General features: G+C 47.6%; 1 protein-coding gene across 2 annotated transcripts; it reads left to right on the top strand.

Annotated features, from left to right (window-relative positions):
- The first annotated feature begins 243 nt into the window (after positions 1-243).
- PARK7 (Parkinsonism associated deglycase) lies at positions 244-16233 on the top strand. 2 transcript variants are annotated; one of them, XM_007170041.3, is made up of 7 exons: positions 244-379; positions 1468-1585; positions 2990-3091; positions 4919-4978; positions 5845-5914; positions 9581-9667; positions 15868-16233. In XM_007170041.3, the coding sequence occupies exons 2-7, from the start codon at positions 1496-1498 to the stop codon at positions 16026-16028; spliced, it is 570 nt and encodes a 189-aa protein (XP_007170103.1). In that variant the 5' UTR covers positions 244-379; positions 1468-1495; the 3' UTR covers positions 16029-16233. The 2 variants fall into 2 exon arrangements, with proteins under 2 accessions (XP_007170103.1, XP_007170102.1); XM_007170040.2 differs by having other exon boundaries at positions 322-472.
- Positions 16234-18196: the final 1963 nt, after the last annotated feature.

The following is an 18196-nucleotide window of genomic DNA, read 5'->3' on the forward strand; positions in this document are numbered from 1 at the left end:
GGTTAAATTCAGCGTGAGCCGGGGGCACGCAGAACCATGCCTCGGATGCGGGAGATTTCGGCAGGACACCTGAGTCCACAGGATTCCCGCGGTGCTGGTTGTTCCAAATGGAATCAATCCCAGGCGCACAATCTCCACGCAGAAGGACGGGCGGCCCCCACCCCCGTTCTCCAGGGTGGGTTCGGCCGGATGTGACGTAACGTGATGCGAGCGACGTGCGTCTACGCAGTGTGAGGCTGAGGAGCCGGGCCGGACGGCGCGCGTCTGCGCAGTGCGGGGCGATGAGAAGCCGGACGGCGCGCGCCTGCGCAATGAGGGGCTGAGACCGGAGCGTGGCGGCGCGCGTGCGTGCTGGGTTGCGTGCCTGCGTGCCTCCTGGGTTAGTCCGGTTCTGGCCCTGTCGTGCCTCGGGTAGAGGTGCCGCCGGAACGGGCCGAGTCTCTGCGTTCCTGGGAGGAGAGGCGAGGTTCAGGTCGGGGCCTTGGGGAACCCGGCGTGTGCGCAGGCCGTGGCGCCGCGGGCGGCGAGGGGGCGCGGGCCGCCCGCTGGACCCTCGGGGGGTCCCGGAGGAGGCGCGGACCCGGCCGGCGTCTCGCCGCGTTTGAGGAGTGGGCGGCCTTCCGAGATAAGCAGAGGGCGCCGTTAGGCCGCCAGCGTAGTAGCAACGCTAAAGCTGCCGGAATTTGCGTGCATAGCAACCCACCAGCCGGGAGCTGGTTAATCCTGTGTGTGATAGCCTCGTTTTACCAAAATCAGTTCACGGAAGACAAACTCTGCGGAAAAAGAATAGGCTAAAAACTGTTCAGACCCTGGCTTAGTAGCCGTCGTTTACAATGGCGTTTGCTAAGTGCAAAGAGAGAATCTAGCTGCATTGAACGTAGTGAGGGGGAATTCCCATTTTTCTCCGTTATTTAAAAAAAAAAAGTGCGTTCAAATATTTAACACTGTTAACCTCCCCCCGAATTTTTAGTGCAGTTATTGGAACTAAAAAAAAAAATCCCCTCCAAAAATCTCAGGAGCTAATTGCTAGAGTGTATTTCGCTTCTCACCCAGGTAATTAAGTTTAGTCGTTTCTCTGTGAAATAGTACTTGAAAAATGACGACTTCGTACCTCCTCCGCATCGTGTGAAATGAAAGACCCATGTACTTGTGTCTTGGAAAATTTCATTTGTAATATATTATTAGAAGTTGGATTTTTAAAAACATGATAAAAGAATCTAAACAACACCAGCGTGTTGGCAACCTTACTGTGTTTTCATCTCAAAAAACAGCAATTGAAATGCTGTGAAAACCAACGTTGATCTAAAATGCATTTTTCATGTTCAGTTGTGTTTGTGTATCAAAACCTTTTCCCTAGGAGGGACTTAGTTACTCTCCTTAAAAATGTTCCTGAAATTGAAGTTGTTGGCTCATACAGATTCGCAGTGAAAGTTTTTCGAAAATCTTTTTTTTTTTTTTTTTTTTCAGTTACATCTTTAAAAAATCCAACATCAAAATGGCTGCAAAGAGAGCTCTGGTCATCCTGGCTACAGGAGCAGAGGAGATGGAGACGGTCATCCCTGTCGATGTCATGAGGCGAGCTGGAGTATGTCCCCCAAAGTTTTCTAGCCCTCCTCCTTTTTAAAACATTGTTGGAATTTTATAAGTCATTTTGAATAAAGTAATGTTCCGTGTACTTTATGAAATATTTCAAACGGACACGACAGTACAGGCACTAATTCCACCTGTTTATCTACTGTGCACATTTACTACTTGTTAACATTTTGCTATATTTTTTTCTGACCTGTGCCTTGAAGAACAGGTGCTTTAAAGGAAGAAGGCATTGCAAAGCCCTCTTTGTAAATTTCCCTAATCCTTTTCCCTGTCTTGCCCCAGAGGTAACTGCTGTCCTCACAGTGACGTGAATGCATTCCATGCGTGTCTTTAAAGTAGCATTAGAGTGTGGTTCCCATTCTGGGTGTCTGTGGTATAAATCTATATATACGCGCATAACCATAGTGAATGCTTAAGTAGCATTTACTGAGTGGTAGGTATCATTCTAAGCACTTATGTAAACTTTTTAAAATTTTATAACAACCTTATGAATTACTGCCATTCTTATTTTACAGTTGAAGGAACTGAGGCACAGAAACAATAAAATAATTAAATAAAGTGCCCACGTTGTAGTAAAGGTATAGATCCAGTTTGTTTATTTAAAATTGCTGCGTAGAGAATTCCCTGGCGGTCCAGTGGTTAGGACTCCGTGCTTCCCCTGCAGGGGGCACGGGTTCGGTCGCTGGTTGGGGAACTAAGATCCCGCATGCTGCGCGTGGCACGGTCAAATAAAATAAAATTGCTGCTTAGTATTGCACTGTAGGAATATGCCAATCTATCCATTCCTTTATTACATTGTTTCACAGCATTCTAATACGGTAATATTCTTAATACAGGTTTCATTGTTCACAGGTGTAGCGGTTTTTCTAGGCTCTGTGCCTAAAAGGAATTGCTAGTTGCACGGTTGATGGTACTAGATTTTGTCAAATGACTATCCAAAGTACTAATATGTGGGCCCACCAGCAGTGAGGAAGATTCCCATTTTTTCCAGTATTGTCAACTTTGTAAATTTTTGCAAGGCGGAGTAGTATTTTGTTTTAACTTGTATTTCTACCTTAAGAAAATACCAGAAGGGTTAAGTGGCAACAGCAACTTTGCCAGGTGGATTATTGATAGGATGATCATATAATTTATCACCTAAACCAGAACACTTGTGGGAGAAAGGATGCTACGCAGACAGGGTGCTGGGACAGCATCTTTAATTCATACTGTTCCAGGCAAACTGGGACAGACCTAATGGTTAAATATATTTAGCCATCTTAATAGCCTAAGGTCAGCATGGTTTGGTTGCAGTATTTCCTGCCCAGTTATTTTAAAACACAGGGCAGCTGTGGAAATGTTACTCTAAATTTATGTTTCAGTGTTCTTAAATATCGTGATGATGTCTTTCTCTTAGATTAAGGTCACCATTGCAGGTCTGGCTGGAAAAGACCCGGTACAGTGTAGCCGAGATGTTGTCATTTGTCCTGATGCCAGTCTAGAAGATGCAAAAAAAGAGGTTTGTTCCATATACTTGGAATTATTCCTTCCTCTGGCTTCTTTATCATTTTCTTGAACTGTTTCTTGACTACATCTAAGACTGTTGTTAGCACAGACTTATTTTAAGAAAGTTACTTTGCTCGGACGTCTTCGGCACTAAACTAAGCCCTGGGAAGTGGAGGACTTTGCCTTTTTCCACTGTGTATCCACGGAACCTGGCAGGTCCCTGATACCGCATGTGCTCAGTGTGGGTGGATGGCTGGGACCCTTTCGTCAGTGTTCTGGCTCATACAGGCAGCCTGTCCTCCTCTTATGATTATGTTACTTAATATAAAAGAGTCAGGTGGACATTTCCCATTCACTTTTTACTCTTTACTTGAAAGCTACTTCTTATCTTTCCTTTATCAGTGACACAGACGTGGTTGGGTGATTCATGTTACATGAACAACTCATACTTGATTTGTGGTTGGATTAAGGGAGGGGTAAGAGGTCCCTTGAAATTGTGTCACTTTTTCAGTATTGCGGTTCTTCCTTTTGAGGGGGACCAACACTTTTGAGAATCTGTCAAGGGCTGTGGTCCCTTTCCTCAGAAGCATGCCCCCCGCCACGTATACCAGACACCTTTGCCCACGGTTTCACCGGGCTCAGGCTTCAGGGGCCGGTGTGACAGGAGTGTGGGCTGTACCCTGTTGGAGCAGAGCTGTGGCAGAAAAGCAAGCAGAGCCCTCTCATGGACGGCCGTCTCTGCCCTCCTGGGGAACCTGGAGCCTGATTTCCCTGTGCCTCACTCTCAAATGCATAGAAAAAAGTGCATTCCTTTCTAATAAATCCAAATATTTCAGATTTATTTGCTGGATTGTGGAATGTAAGAATATTGGTATTTCACATAAATTGTTGGAACTTTCTAAATAGCAGGTTAAAAATGAGAGAGTGGAAGTAAATATTCCTTCACTGGTTGTTTTTGTCCTATGGTGTCTGGGTATTTTAGAACAGGTGACATCTTGTGTCTATTTATTTAGTTCAGTTTCTAAAAGGAGTGAAAAAAATTCTGTACTTCACAAATTTTGTTCTAAGTTTTGCTTGGTTTTAAAACAACATAGGACATTTTACAGTCTTTAAAAGTAACTCTAGTATATGTTGGACTAAAAATGTAAATTTTCATTTCATAATTTGCTTAATGACTAAATTTTTAAAGCTTTTAACAATTTAAGATACTGTATTAAACCAATTTCTATTTGTAATTTCAGCAAGTTTGAAATCATTAGACTTGTAGGGTGTTTTGGTATGTGGGATACTAAAATATTACATCATTTTTATCATCCAAGTTCCATTTTTCATAAGGTTAAAAAAATTTGTTTGTGCCTTTTAGAGTTTGTTTTGTTTTTAATTATTTATTGCTATGTACATTCTTGTTGAAAACAATTCACACAGTGTAGACAAACGCAGAGTCAAACGTTAAATGTCCCTTTCTCGTTCTCCCCCTCCCCCCACCCTGCCTCAGTTGGTGATCTCCTTTGTCCATGAGTGTCTGTATACTGTACACATGTGTGTGGGGGCATTGAGAGGTGTGTACACACATGCATCCACATACATGTGTATATTTATTCTTTGTACAGGAATGAGGTCATGATACGCCTGCAGTTCTGCAACATGGACATCGTTTCATGTTACTGTATACAGATTTTCTGCATTTTTTACTAGTTACAGTATTCCTTTATAGAGAAACACCTTAATTTAATTGTTCTTCTGTGAACAGTTTTTTGCTCTGATATGAAAGTGTTCCTGCTTAACGCACACTTCAAGTGAAACATCTTCGCATCCTTTTTCTTTTTTTGAACTGTTACAGGGACCTTACGACGTGGTGGTTATGCCAGGAGGCGGTCTGGGCGCACAGAATTTATCCCAGGTAAAGCTGGGGGGCTTCAGCGTCTCATATTCTGCTGGGTTTGCTGCTAAAATATTTCAAGAAGGAGGCTGTGAATAGATTAGGAAAAGGTGAAATTAACAAAGTGGTGTTCTAGCTTAATTAAAAAAAAAAGTTTCTAATAACATTTACTATAGAAGTAAGTGGAATTGGTGAAACAGTTATGAACAGATTCTGTGAATACAGTCCAAATGTAAGACTACTTGTTTTTTTCCCTCAACAGCAGAAGAATGATTAATTTTGTGCTTGTGAAGGGTTAAGCCTAGAAAGATAAGAGATTGGCTGTCTACTCAACCGTCGGGGTTAGGGAGGCTGCAGGGGGCTGGAGCTGCCAGCTTGAATGAAAAATGGCATAAAAGAAGCCACTGCTTCTTCATTTTGTCTTATGTGAAGAGTCAGCCTGCAGGAAGAAGAAGAGAGAGGTGGCAGGGGCAGGACACACAGAAGCTCATGAGGCAGGTTGAATCAGACATGTGGGACTGCTGGGCTCCACTCCCCACTTCGCTGTCTGAAAACACCCAAAACAGCACATTTCCTCCCTTCTGTGTCTTTCTCCCTAGAGTACAAAATGGCAAGGGTTAATATGCCCAGGGGAAATTGCTTTTCTTACCTTTAAACATCTTTAAGAAAAGGGTACCTTTTTCTTATAATAAATGCCTTGATTGGGTTTAAGGATGTAGAAAAACTATGAATTTGGTAGTTTTTATATTGATGATTTAGCGATATTGTTGAAAAATAGATTGAAGATCTTGTGGTTTAAGCTAAAATCAGATTCTGCCAAAGTTTCCAGCCAGAGATTGGCTGCAGCTTAATGACAGCTTGCTGTGTTTTTGGTTTCCTTTGACTAGTCCTCTGCTGTGAAGGAGATACTGAAGGAACAAGAAAAGAGGAAGGGCCTCATCGCCGCAATCTGTGCGGGTAAGTGCAGAGCTGTCCTGTGTTCAAGTGTGTTGTTGCCTTTCTTCAAAAAATACGTGACGGGGTCGTCTTTAATTATAAGATAGTGTTCCCAGTACTTCTTCCCCTTCCTAAGGCATGAAGGGCATCTGTATCAGTGTATTTAGCTTGGGGCATGAGGTTGATGTCATCTCAGAAATTACTACAGTTCCGTTTTCTGCCTCTCCCTGCCTTTGGTCTACGTTCTGTGAAACTTAGTGTTTTCTCTGTTTGGTGGACCTGGAGGAGAACGTGGCCCCTCTGGCACTCAGTAAACAGCTTGTTACAGCAAATCCCGGTGCCAGGAAGTACTTCTGCCCGCACACGGTCAGCAAGAATTGGGCCAACATAGCGTCAGAGCTCTGCCCTGGGCTTGCCCTGGGGGGCTTCCTGCCTGGTCCCCAGTGTTGAGTGCTAGGTCTTAGGTACTGTATTCTCTGCCACTTAATTTATAGAGTAAGGCTGTTGGTGCTTTGTCGATGTCTCCACATCTTTGAAGCCTAGTAGTACTTTGGTTTTTGATACCATTTTAAAGTCCATCCTTTTTGCTCTAATATCAGATGATATTCTGCCATCTTGCATTTTTTCATAGTGTAATTTTGGCAGGTGCCTTCCTTATTCATAGGTCTTCATTAAATGTTTGTCAAAAAGAGCAAATAAAGAGATGAATGTATGGATGGTTAAATAAAATGATGTGTTGATATTTTGTTCAATACAATAGACTTTAAAAGAAGTCATAGGCTGGGGATCTAGGGACTGCATTACAGCAGTGGTTCTCGGAGTTTTTTCAAAGGGTTCATAGGGCAAAGCAGATACTATTAACACATTATTTGCCTTTTTCCTTCTAATTCTCACAGGAGTGACATCAGAGTATGACGATGTCATCATTCAGGCATGGCTTGTGTGCTTGAGTATTCTTATGTTGTAAACCTGTCCCAGTTGTAATTTCTAGCATGGCAGATATTGATAAATGTAACTCGTATAATAGCTAAAGGGGTCCTAAGACCCCTTTAAATGTTTGAGAACCTCTGCATTAAAGACCGGGAAGGACTGAGGGGCAACCACCTGGCAAGCCCCGTCCTTGGGTTCCGGTCAGCACTGACCTCTGACCTGCCCTTGGGGCTCGGGGATTTCTCTCTGCTGAGGGACGCTGCAGCCCAGGCAGCTGCAGCCCTCCCTGTGGAGGAAGACAGAGGTGCTGTCATTCATACAAGGGCTTAGTCCACCCCACCCCACCCCGCGTGCTGACTCTCACCTCTGCCTCATTCCTAGTGCTTTAACTAAAGGAAGAAGGGAGGGTTTGGGCTGGGTTTGTCCTCTTAGGACTGTGTTGCAAGTAAACACCACATAGCAGTTTGTCATTTTGTGTCACCAAAGTAGCAGAATTATCAGCCACATCTGGTTCAGCGTTTTGTGTTCAGGCGGACTTGAATCCCACGCTGCTAAGACACACAGGCTTGTCGTCATTTACATCCACATTGTAAAGTGAACGGAGCTAGTGACCTGGTGTCTTGTTGAATGTCCTGCACTGCCCCGCTGGGTGCTGCACAAAGTAGGAGAAGCGTGATGGCGTGTGGAGGAGATTGCAGCGAGGTTGGAACGAGTGATGGGAGAGAGACGGGTGTTTAAATCGGCAGATGAATGTCGCAGTTAGGAATTGGGAACGGTTTATGGAACTGAAGGAATATTAGCTTAACCCCTAATATGGAGTGAATGGGAGAGACAGAAATTGGAAGGGAGGCTGTCTTGAGAAGAAAATAAAACGAGATTCACTCTGGGTGGGGGAGGGCAAGGACGCCTGGAGGTGACGAGCGGGCAGCGGGCAAGCGCTGGGCTGCAGGTGCGAGCTGGGGGCGCTTGCGGGGGCAAGGTGTGCCCTCTGTACATCGCCACACGGTGGCGCTGCTGGCTTTCGCCTCTGGGCCTCCCAAGGCCCTTCTGTCCACTGTACCCTCTGTTCCCTGAACCTTCGGCTCCGTGCTCAGGGCTGGACCCCTGTGGCAGACTCGGCCGCATTTCATTCACCGGAATCTCAAGTAATAGGAGCAGTTAAGTAGCCCCGCGAGTTTTCCAGCTAGGATTCTTGAGCCCCAGCAAGCAGTAATTATGAGCTTACCCTACGGTCATCAGTGTTATAGGCAGCCATTTTACCACCTGGAGGGAGCAGCCTAAAAATTCCTGGCTCACTGTATGACCTGCGGTCCTCATGTACGATCAGTCATCGCTTGAAATTTGCTTTAAAATATATGACGTAGGAAATCATTTTTTCTTAAAATCGTACAAAATAAGAATTAAAGGTAGTTCGTGAATACATCAAATAAAAATTGAGATAATTACTCAGTTTTCACACACTCTTAGGGTTTGCTACCAAACATAGCTCTCACATGCAGCATACAAGTAAGGAGGAAGGGGCGTCAAGTATATTTAAGAGGCTTCCGGGTTAAGGTATAAGTGAGGACTTGGTATGAAACTGACACCTGACGCTAAGACAGAAAGCTTATGTAATTACATATCATTTGTTTGATCTTCCTGTTAGTAGCAGCTGAGATCTGAGTAGCCTGTAGGTAGGTCCGTTATATAACCACTTTATCCTTGGAACGGTGCTGTAAAATGAAAGGTCCTGAGAGCAGGTGCTTGGGTTTGCTGGAGTTAAAGTGTGCAGAGTCCGTCCTGGGATCTTAACCACAGTGCCCTAACCATTTAGAAGGCCAGGGTGCTCTTCTGAAGTTTTTCTAGGTGTGACATTAGGCCTTAGAAAGTTCTTCTTTCGTTATTTTTTGGTGGCTTAGAGGAAAAAGGTAGAAAAATTACTTTTCTAAAAGTTTTAAGATAACAAAGGTATAAAACCTTTTTGGTCTTAGTCCCTATTTGAGGACTGTTACCTACAAAATATGCTTGTGATTATCAGTGAAGTTGACCATTCACAAAAATCTCAAGTTAGCACCAGCATATTTTTTTTTTAACCTTCATTTTAAGAGGGAGCATGTAGAGGACCACAGGGGGCATTTGTGCCGGGTTCTTAAGTGCGTAGTTGTAAGACAGAAACGCCAGTGCCTTTGTATCTCAGACGTGGGCATTTCACAGGTGTCTCCTTTTGGGCTGGGACTATGTCCCGTTCATTTTAATAATCCTACCACCTGATACATTTGGATAGACAGATGGATGAGTGCTAATTTTTCCTTCTCAAGTAGAAAAATAAAACTAGTCTGTAAAATAGCAGTCAAGCCCAGGGGTTCAGAGAGTACTAGTTGCCTTTAATGCGTAACTAAATCTTCCATCTGCAAAGGGTAAGGCAGGACATTTTGCCGTCGTGGTCTCCCCCTCCTTTGTACCCCTATTACACTTGCAGCCTGTCCCTCGAGGGGGCATGTTCTATTTATCTGTTTGCTCCTCAGCTATAAAAGTAGATATTTTTGATTAAATGGTTATTGATGTGTTTTAAGTTTGTACGTTTTTGCTGCATGTGCTCAGCAGATGTTTTATCATAAACATACTTTACCTCTCATACTAAGAAGTGTTTAATTTCAGAATATAAGTATATTTTAGGTAAGAGCCCCTGATTTTGAAGAATATTTTTGCTGCTGCGATTTTTAAAACATGGGTTTTTCTGTGTCTACATTTAAGTCTTTTTATTCATCTTCTTTTTAGGACCTACGGCTCTGTTGGCTCATGAAATAGGTTTTGGAAGCAAAGTTACAACACACCCACTTGCTAAAGACAAAATGATGGACGGAAGTAAGTACATGCTTATATTCTAATGTGCCAAAAGACCTACTCAAAAAGCTGTGCTATAGCATTGTCTCCCACTTGGTAGACAGTAGTACGTAGGGATTCTCTGTGGGTTGGCGTGTGATGTGTTCCTCACTTTCTTTGCAAGTGTTTTAATGAGAGAGACAGACTAATGGTGTGGGTCTCTACGTGTGCGTCCCCTAACGGTGCGGGTCTGCAGATATGTACCCGAACGGGGACGTAGGGGCTGAGCCAAAGGCCAGCCTGGCTCCTCGTGGTCACAGATTGAAGTGGTTGCAAAATGCCCAGTTTAACTAGTATTTTTACTAAATACTTTGCCAGCAGCCTGAGGGTAAATTTTAAACCTTGATAGCGATTTCAGAATGTGCCCTTTTGCCCACAATCCAAAGTAAAATGGACATTGCTCCCTTCTTCCAGAGGAGGCCCGGGTGGCAGGCAGGCCTGTTCCTTCGCTCACAGGCTTCTTTTATAAATATCAGCTAGATGTTTAACTTTTATTCATTTATTTTTATGAAGACAATTCCTATTCATGGTAAAAAGAAAAATGCAAACAGTACAGAAAGGGGTGAAGTAAAAGGAAATGTTTCTCTTTTAACTTCCCCAGCACCTTTCTACTTGTCAGATTTAACTTCTATTAAGTTTTCCTGTGAAACTCTAGAATTTTCTCTGCACATACTCATTATCCTTTGCAGTTTAATATTGTTACTCACATGAGATCTATTAAGTATATTCTACAGCTTGCTTTTTTAACCTAACGTTATAACCTTTTTTGGTAATTTATCAACTTTTAAACAAATTCTCTTATTGTTGCTTGTCACTTGGAGATTATTTTTAAAAAGCACGTCATTGTCTCTGCCCTCCAAGAGTTAACAGCTTGCAGAGACATGTGCATCAAATCTAAAAATATGAGGCAGTGTGTAGTTAACAGCAAAACAGTGTAACCAAGCTCCCGGATGCACAGCTGTGGAGCTACTGCTTCTCAGTGTGCCACTCAGAGCACCGAGCAGGTAGAGTCTGTTGTCAGGGGGTATCTTCCTCTGCCACCTGTCCCTGGAGTGCATATCACAGGGCGGCAGAGGCCCTGGAACATGCAGAGAGAAAGGAAAATCACGCTGGTGTGGATAAGTGCAGGGAAGCCCAAATCCCCACTTAGAAGCCAAAGGTGGCTCGACTGGCGTTCAGCCAGCGGGGAGGCCGAGTGACCGGCTCCGTTTAAAACACCCGCCAACCAAAAACCAGTGGCTAAATAAAAAGACTAATAGGGAGGGTGGGAGGGAGACGCGAGAGGGGAGGAGATGTGGGGATATATGTACACGTACAGCTGATTCACGTTGTTATACAGCAGCAACTAACACACCGTTGTAAAGCAATTATACTCCAATAAAGATGTTGGGGAAAAAAATAAAAGACTAATAGTATCAAAAGCGGATTTGAAAACAGCTGTGCGACTGTTACATTTTCTTGTCTATCTCTGTTCTGCTCTGGACTTATTCTGAACTAAAAGTAGGGCAAGTAAATTTTTTCTTACGTTAATGCTTTCATCGCAAAGCAAGGTGATGCATTTTTCATTCACTGCCTTTTTAAAAAGATTAATAGACCTTATTTTTTAGAGGAGTGTTATGTTCACAGCAAAATTAAGCAAAAAAGTACACCGTTTCCCTAAACCCCCAGTACCCCACCCCATCCCCCTGACCGTCGGCCTCCTTTCCCCCACCGGACGGCGCCTTTGCTGCAGTCGATGAACCTGCGCCACTGTGGCATCATCACCCAGAGCCCACAGTTTATGTCGGGGTCACTCCCGGCGTCGCAGGCTCTGCGTGTTCTTAAATCTGACCCAGAGTACTGTTTTCTTGAAAAATCTATGGTTTTAGTTGGCAGAAAGATACTACATTGTCAGTAAAACCATCCGTGTGAAAATTGATTTTTTGTTTTTAAAGGCTCCGGTTTCTGGGCATTTTTTATTGTAGGGATTTAATTTACTTTGAGCTAATGGAGGGGTTTTGGAGGGTTAGAAAGAACAGAATCGGGCTTCCTTTAGTAGTTACAACACATGAGAAGGAAGAAGGAGTGGAACATGTTCCCCGTTATCTGCACATGTATCTTTGTGGCTCTTTCCTTGTAACGCCTCAGGAAGTTGAGGCTGATCAGAAGTAGAAAAAGATGAGATCGTTAACTCTCGGGCACCTACAGGGTGTATTCCTGCGCATTACCTCGAGCCTTGCAGCCCCAGTGCCCGGCAAGGCAGGTGTTGGCTTCACCTCGCCTGGGGAGGCGAGGCCACTCGTTGGAGCCAGGCCGGACCTGGGGCCCCGCCTCTGTCCTGGTGAGGCCCCCCATATGCCTAAGTTACCAGCATTGCATTCTGTCCTCTTACACGTAACTCCTCTTGTAAGAGAAAAATGTTTGCAGTTACTGCCCCTTCAGAACATTCTGAGAAGTGGAGCTGCAATCACTTCCTGGTGTCTCCTCCGGGAGGCCCTCTGTCTTGTCCTCGTGGGGAACATCGTGTTAAGATCAGTAGGCCTGGCTCTGGGCTGAGTGCTGGGGACGCCGCAGTGAACAGGCTGCGCTTCCCCGGCCGTGTCTGCGGTAAGGACACCACTTCGTGCTGGCGTTTGGTTTGGTCGGGCTCCCAGAATCATCCTGTTAGGTTGGTATCATCCCCGTTTTACAGAAGAGGAAAAGGAGGCTCAGAGAGGTCAGACAGCTGCTGAATGGCAGGCCTGGATTCGAACCCAGAACTGCTGTGCTCAGGGGTTGGCGGCTTTTCCTTGAAGGGCCAGATAGTCAATGTCTCGGGCTCTCTGGGACGCCCCGTCTCCGTGGCAACTCCTCCACCTGTGGCGCCCAGACCATGTAGGTGAGGGGTGTGCAGGTAAAAGCTGCCGTTAGTTGCTGGCCCCTGGCCCCTGGCCTCCCCAGGTGCTTCATCTCTGGGCTTGGAGAGAGGCTTTAGGGTGTTTGCTTACAGTTAACAGGGAATGAATGCCTCCTGCGGGTTGACCGGGGATTGGCTGGTGCGCGGGGGGGTTTCTTCATTGTCGCCACTAGGTGGAGGTGGTCCGTAAGTAGACCTTTTGCTCTTCCTGGTTGAGATTCTGAGAACCATGGAACCTTTAAACATCTTTAACCAGTTTAGGCTGTATTTGTAATATTTTACCCACAAAGAGGTTGTTAAGTGAACCGTTTAGAGCCGTGCCTCCCGCTGACCTGTCCGTCTCAGCTCCAGGAGACCCAGCCCAGTCGGTTTTCTAGTTCAGCATTTAAAATGATCTTTAACCATCAGGAAATGATGTTAGATTAGGAAAACCTCTCCCCCTCAAACCAGGGATCCTCTTTTCTTCTAAAAAGGTGCAACTAGGAAAATTTTCACGTACTGTAGTCAGTTATTTCAGTGGGTGACGTGATTTTTAATGAGGTTTAGGAAGACGTAAATTACTGCAGGTGTTATTCATCCACTTTGAAAGGACATGAGCATCAGGACGTGGTTTCTAAAGCTCGTTAACACAGCAGAAGCATCTTGCTCATGAGACTTTTTTTCTTTTTTCTTTTTGGCTGCGTTGGGTCTTAGTTGCAGCGCGCGGGCTCAGTAGTTGCGGTGCGCAGGCTTAGTTGCCCCGCGGCATGTGGGATCTTAGTTCCCTGACCAGGGATTGAACCCATGTCCCCTGCATTGGAAGGTGGATTCTTAACCACTGGACCGCCAGGGAAGTCCCAGGAGACGTTTTTCTGTATGTGTTCACTGAACAGGCATTTCCTGAGCTCTTCCTTAGGCTCTGGGAACAGAAAAGGGAACAAGATAGAGCCATGGCCGCAGGTGTTCTCGGGCGGGGGGGGGGGGGGGGCACTGGCAGGAGGTCTGCACTGAGCGTGGGGGAGGGGAGGGCAGGGGTTCAGAGGGGGGGTGTGCGCTGCGTGCCTGGCTCTCCCTGTGGGGACTGGGTGTGGCGGGATCTCACAGAGGACCCTCACTCAGTCTGTCCTTCGTGTCCCACGTCCCTGAGTGGTGCTACCACCCGCCCCCCCCCCCCCCACCCGGTTGCCCAGGACAGGCGGCTGGGAGTCATCCTTGATGTCTCTCCACATCGAGTCTTTCCCCAAGGCCTGGGCGTTTCATCTCCAAGATCCATCTCAGACCTTCGTTTCCTCTCTGTTGCCGCTGTCCCATCCAGGTCACCGTTTGCTCCCACCGGGATGCGGGCTCTTTTCCGTCTTCCCTCTGGTTCCTTCCGGTCCCGTCTCTGTGCGCAGGCCAGGCCCCGGGGTTTGTGCACCGTGACGTGGAGTTCAGGGTCACCTCAAGGTGCTGGAGAAAGTTGGCGAAGGCTTCTGGGGGAACTGGGTGTGCTCTGATTTGCGCTTTGGAAAGGTTCCCGTTTTGGTGGTGCTGAGTGTGGAGGGAAGGGCAGCCAGAAGGGGGCTGGACGCAGAGGTCCTGCACGAAGGCAGCAGGCGGAGGAGCACTCATTCGTTCTTGCGTTTACCTGGTGCTCGGGGCGCCCCTCGGTGCCATTACTACCCTGGGCCAGACGGGCAGGTGAAGACTCAGCGCTTTACAGAATAGACAGTGAACAGGAGACATATTGTTCCCTCGGCGCTGGGAGGGTGCTGTGATGGAGTGACCTGAGGGACTTGGTTTAGAGAGGGGTCACAGGTGCCCTCTCCGAGGGCTTGGTGCTGATGCTGAAATTGAAAGCGCAAGTCGCTGAGAAGAGCTTCCTGGGCACAGGGGGCAGCCCAGGCCGCTCGTGGGGCCGGAAGGAGTGCAGTGTGCCCGGCAGCAGCTCCAGGCGGGAGCGGGCGGTGGGGCAGGTCGCGTGGGGCGCTGGTGCTGCGCGCGGAGGGAGGGTCTGCTGACCGCCTGCCTGCCGTGGAGGGTGAGAGCTTGGGGGGGGGGGTGCAGGGAATCCCAGCTTTGTGCCCTGAGACTTGCCCGGAGGTGGTATCGTTTACTTCCTGGGAAAATAGGAGAAGCACACTTCTTATTACATTTGCAAAACTACAGCCAGCTGGGGCCGCAGAAGGAAGGTAGTCCCTGACGAGTGAGTGTGGTTTCCCCTCCGCACCTCCCTCTCCCCACTCCCGATGCGTTATGTGCCGTTTGTGCTTGTTTGATTTTGAGGCAGCAGAGAGCGTGTGTGTGCATTGCCTAGGTAGTCTGTATCACAGGTAGTTTCTACCTTCAGCACCAGTTCACCCTCATCCCCCTTTCCTCCAGCATTTTGTAGGGAAGGAAAAATAATTTTCCTTCTACCCTTCTGAGTTCTTAGTTGAGACTCCTGTAAAAAACAAAAAAACAAAAAAAAACAGATTGACCAGAGAAAAACAAGTTTATTAACATGTATACATGGGAGATACCCAGGGAAAAATGAGTAACTCCCTGAGATGGTTTAGAATTCTGGCTTAAATACCATCTTAATAGAGAAAGGGGATGGGGAGGTAGGCCTCTCAGGGGAGCATAATTGGCTTTTAGGAAAGATGAAGGGACCCTTCGAAGAGTAGATGGGAGTAATAATAGTTTGTGACAAAGTTTGTCTGGGTGTGGTGTCAACTTCTAGTGTTCTCTCCTGGTTGATGAGACTCCTGGGAGGGGATTTATGAGTTCCTTCTGGATGATCTGTCTTTAGGCAGGAAAGGAGATTCAGAGGAAGCCACTCCCTCTCCCTGCCTGTGCTGTTTTTCAAGTGCTTTTAGCTCAAAATAATCCGTATACCAAAGCAGCCTATTTTGGGGTGGCATTTCCTGAACTCCTGCAGTCATACATACTTCAGGGTGCGTGTTCTCTACCCTTCATTTCACAGAATTGACACTTAACTTGCGTGTGTTGTAGAATAGAAACGTGAGTGCTTAGCATTCACTCCGGCATCCCCCTCACACGTACGAGGTCTTTTGCAGCTGCGTTAGCGTCACACGTGTTCCCACGCTTCATTTCAGCAGCTGTTAGCTTCTGCTGCTCTTTGCTGCGCGTGGCGGCCTCAGTATCTTCCCGCTGTGCTTCGAGAGCTGGCAGTGCCTGAGGGTTGCGTGACTGGCTACCTCGTTGTCCTGGGGGTTTTGGCTTCTTCTTCTTTTAATTTTCATGAGACCAGTAGTAGCGCTGTAAGCGAATGGGACTGCTGAGTGGTGGTCCTTGCTGTCCAGCATAGCCCATTGGGACATAACCCTTCTTTGTTTTTATTTCGAAGGTCATTACAGCTACTCAGAGAACCGTGTGGAAAGGGACGGCCTGATCCTCACCAGCCGGGGGCCGGGAACCAGCTTCGAGTTTGCTCTGGCAATTGTCGAGGCGCTGGCCGGCAAGGAGGTGGCCGACCAAGTGAAGGCCCCGCTGGTTCTTAAAGATTAGAGCAGAGAGGTTGATGATGGGCAATCCGTCCTCGCCGTGTTCGCTTTAAACAAGAGAAGGGGGGTTACTGTGCAGAGACGCCGTCATCACCATCCCCCTCGTGTGGCTGTGACGTGACAGCTGCACAGAGATTCCTCAACCTGCACTTGTGTCCCCACACTTCTGAACCTTGATTGCAGAATAAATGGGGCATTTAGCAAAACCACTGATGGCTCCTTCTTTTACTTCTGGTCTCTGTTTTCTTGTGTGAAACCAAGTGATTATCAGCTGCGTTTGCAGCTCTTAACTATTGATACAGCTGCTGAAATAAATGAATAGGAAACGCATTTTACACAGCAGGGAGGAAAAGCATAAAACAGATTGAAAAGGCCTGTGACTTCTCTCCCGTTCATTAACTGAATCTCTAATGTGCGATTAAAAAATACCAACGAAGTTGGCTGCACTGGTGAATTTTTGTAAGCTAATCCCTCGTCTCCCATTGCAGAGAGAGTCCTGAGATGGAATTGAACACTTCCCAAGGCTGGCCTAGCCTGCCCTCCCTTCCTTGGGTAACAGCACCCGGCTATTTCACCCCGCGAGCCGCCCGGCTCCCGTGTGCGGTGGGTGGGATGCACACCAGGGCTGGGCACACGGCCCAGGCCCAGCCAGTCACAGCCTGACGCGCCCTGACCCAGGTGGGACCGTCAGCCGGTGGGATTCAGTGCCAGGGCCTGTGCCCTGCCCGCTGGGGTTCTCTGCTGGGTGGTCAGGAGGGCCGGCAGCGAACCTGGAGGAAAGGCCGAGCCGCACGTGGCTTCAGCACGAGAGGTGGAAAGCTCAGAACGTGCTTGACCCAAGATCCATCTGCACCCGAAGCAGGACGACACCTGGACTTGCCAACAGGAGCCAACAAATTCCCTTGGCTTTTTTGTTTCACCATTTATAAGTGACTGATGGGACACAAAGGAACGAGGTAGTGGGCAGGCTTCTGAAGGTGCAGGACTGAGCCACTGAGTAAAACTGCCGTACCACCGGTGTGCTTTGCTGCCTGTTCCCCCCTTCCCCCCATCACCCCCCCCCCGCCGCCTCTCCTTCCCCCCTCCTTCCTTCCCTCCTTCCCTCCTTCCCTCCCTCCTGGCCTTTTAGGCGTGTGGGCTGTGAGGTTTCCGTCACAACCACGGCTCTGTCCTCGTAGCACAAAAACAGCCACAGCCACTCCACCAGGCGGGCAGGACGGCCGTGCGGCAAAACCTTTACCAAACCGGGCAGCGGTGGGGATTGGACCCTCGGGCTGCAGTTTGCCTACCCCTGAACCAGAAGGTAAGGCAGATGTTACTGATGAAAAATGCAAACGTAATTGCAGGTTTTGATGAGCACTGGGGTGGGGTAAAGAGGATGCCGGGGAGAGAACAGGAGAGACTGCAGGAGGGGTGGGGGGCCTCTGAGGTGAGGTCTCAGCTGAGACCTGAGGTAAGGTCAGGTTTGGCCCTTCAGCAGCCGTTGGCTGTGCCGTACCTGCTCTGTGCCCAGCCCGTTCCCGGTGCTGCAAGAGCCATTGGGAGACACAGCCTGTCCTCTTAGAGCGAATATGTGGGACTGGGAGAGAGGAAAACATCCGCGTTGTACGAAGAGGAGCAGGGTAAGGGGGCAGCGACGGGACTGTTTCCCGCAGGGTGTATATGGGAGACCTCTGTGAAAAGGGACCTGAGGGGAAACCTGGAGAGATCGGGCGTTGAGTAGGGCAGGTCTGCTGAGAGCATTCCAGGAAGAAGAAACAGGAAGAGCAAAGGCCCTGGGGCAGGAGCACCGGGGTGTGGAGGGTGGCTGGCTGGGGGTGGGGTTGGAGAGCTAGCTGGCACCTAGATGGGGAGCCCTGGAGGAGGACCCTGGTCTTTCTCGGTTCAGAGGTTCCCTGTTGAGAGGGGACCCCGTGGGGAGCAAGGGGGAGGGCCCCAGAGGTGGGCGCCCACGTGGGTGAGAAGGCCATTCCCACGTTTCCGACTTGAACACAAGGTCAAATGGAGATTTTGTGTCCTGAGCTGGAGAGAGAGCCCTTGGGGTAGGAGGGGTGAATTTGGAGTGCAGATCGATGAATTCAAGAGGTCTATAAAATATACTTTCAATAAAGAAAGAACTCAAAACCTGTTACTTTGAAAGTCCCAAATTACTGCCGTTTAAGTAATTAATTG

This window comes from Balaenoptera acutorostrata, chromosome 1 (assembly GCF_949987535.1).
Source record: "Balaenoptera acutorostrata chromosome 1, mBalAcu1.1, whole genome shotgun sequence".
Classification (NCBI taxonomy): domain Eukaryota; kingdom Metazoa; phylum Chordata; class Mammalia; order Artiodactyla; family Balaenopteridae; genus Balaenoptera; species Balaenoptera acutorostrata.

What these genes read in the sequence shown, in the direction of transcription:
- PARK7 (XM_007170041.3), top strand. Translation starts at nt 1,496, where the DNA reads ATGGCTGCAAAGAGAGCTCTGGTCATCCTGGCTACAGGAGCAGAGGAG. An exon ending in CATCGCCGCAATCTGTGCGG is followed by an intron (nt 5,915 to 9,580) that starts GTAAGTGCAGAG and finishes TCTTCTTTTTAG; the next exon opens with GACCTACGGCTCTGTTGGCT. An exon ending in AGACAAAATGATGGACGGAA is followed by an intron (nt 9,668 to 15,867) that starts GTAAGTACATGC and finishes TTTATTTCGAAG; the next exon opens with GTCATTACAGCTACTCAGAG.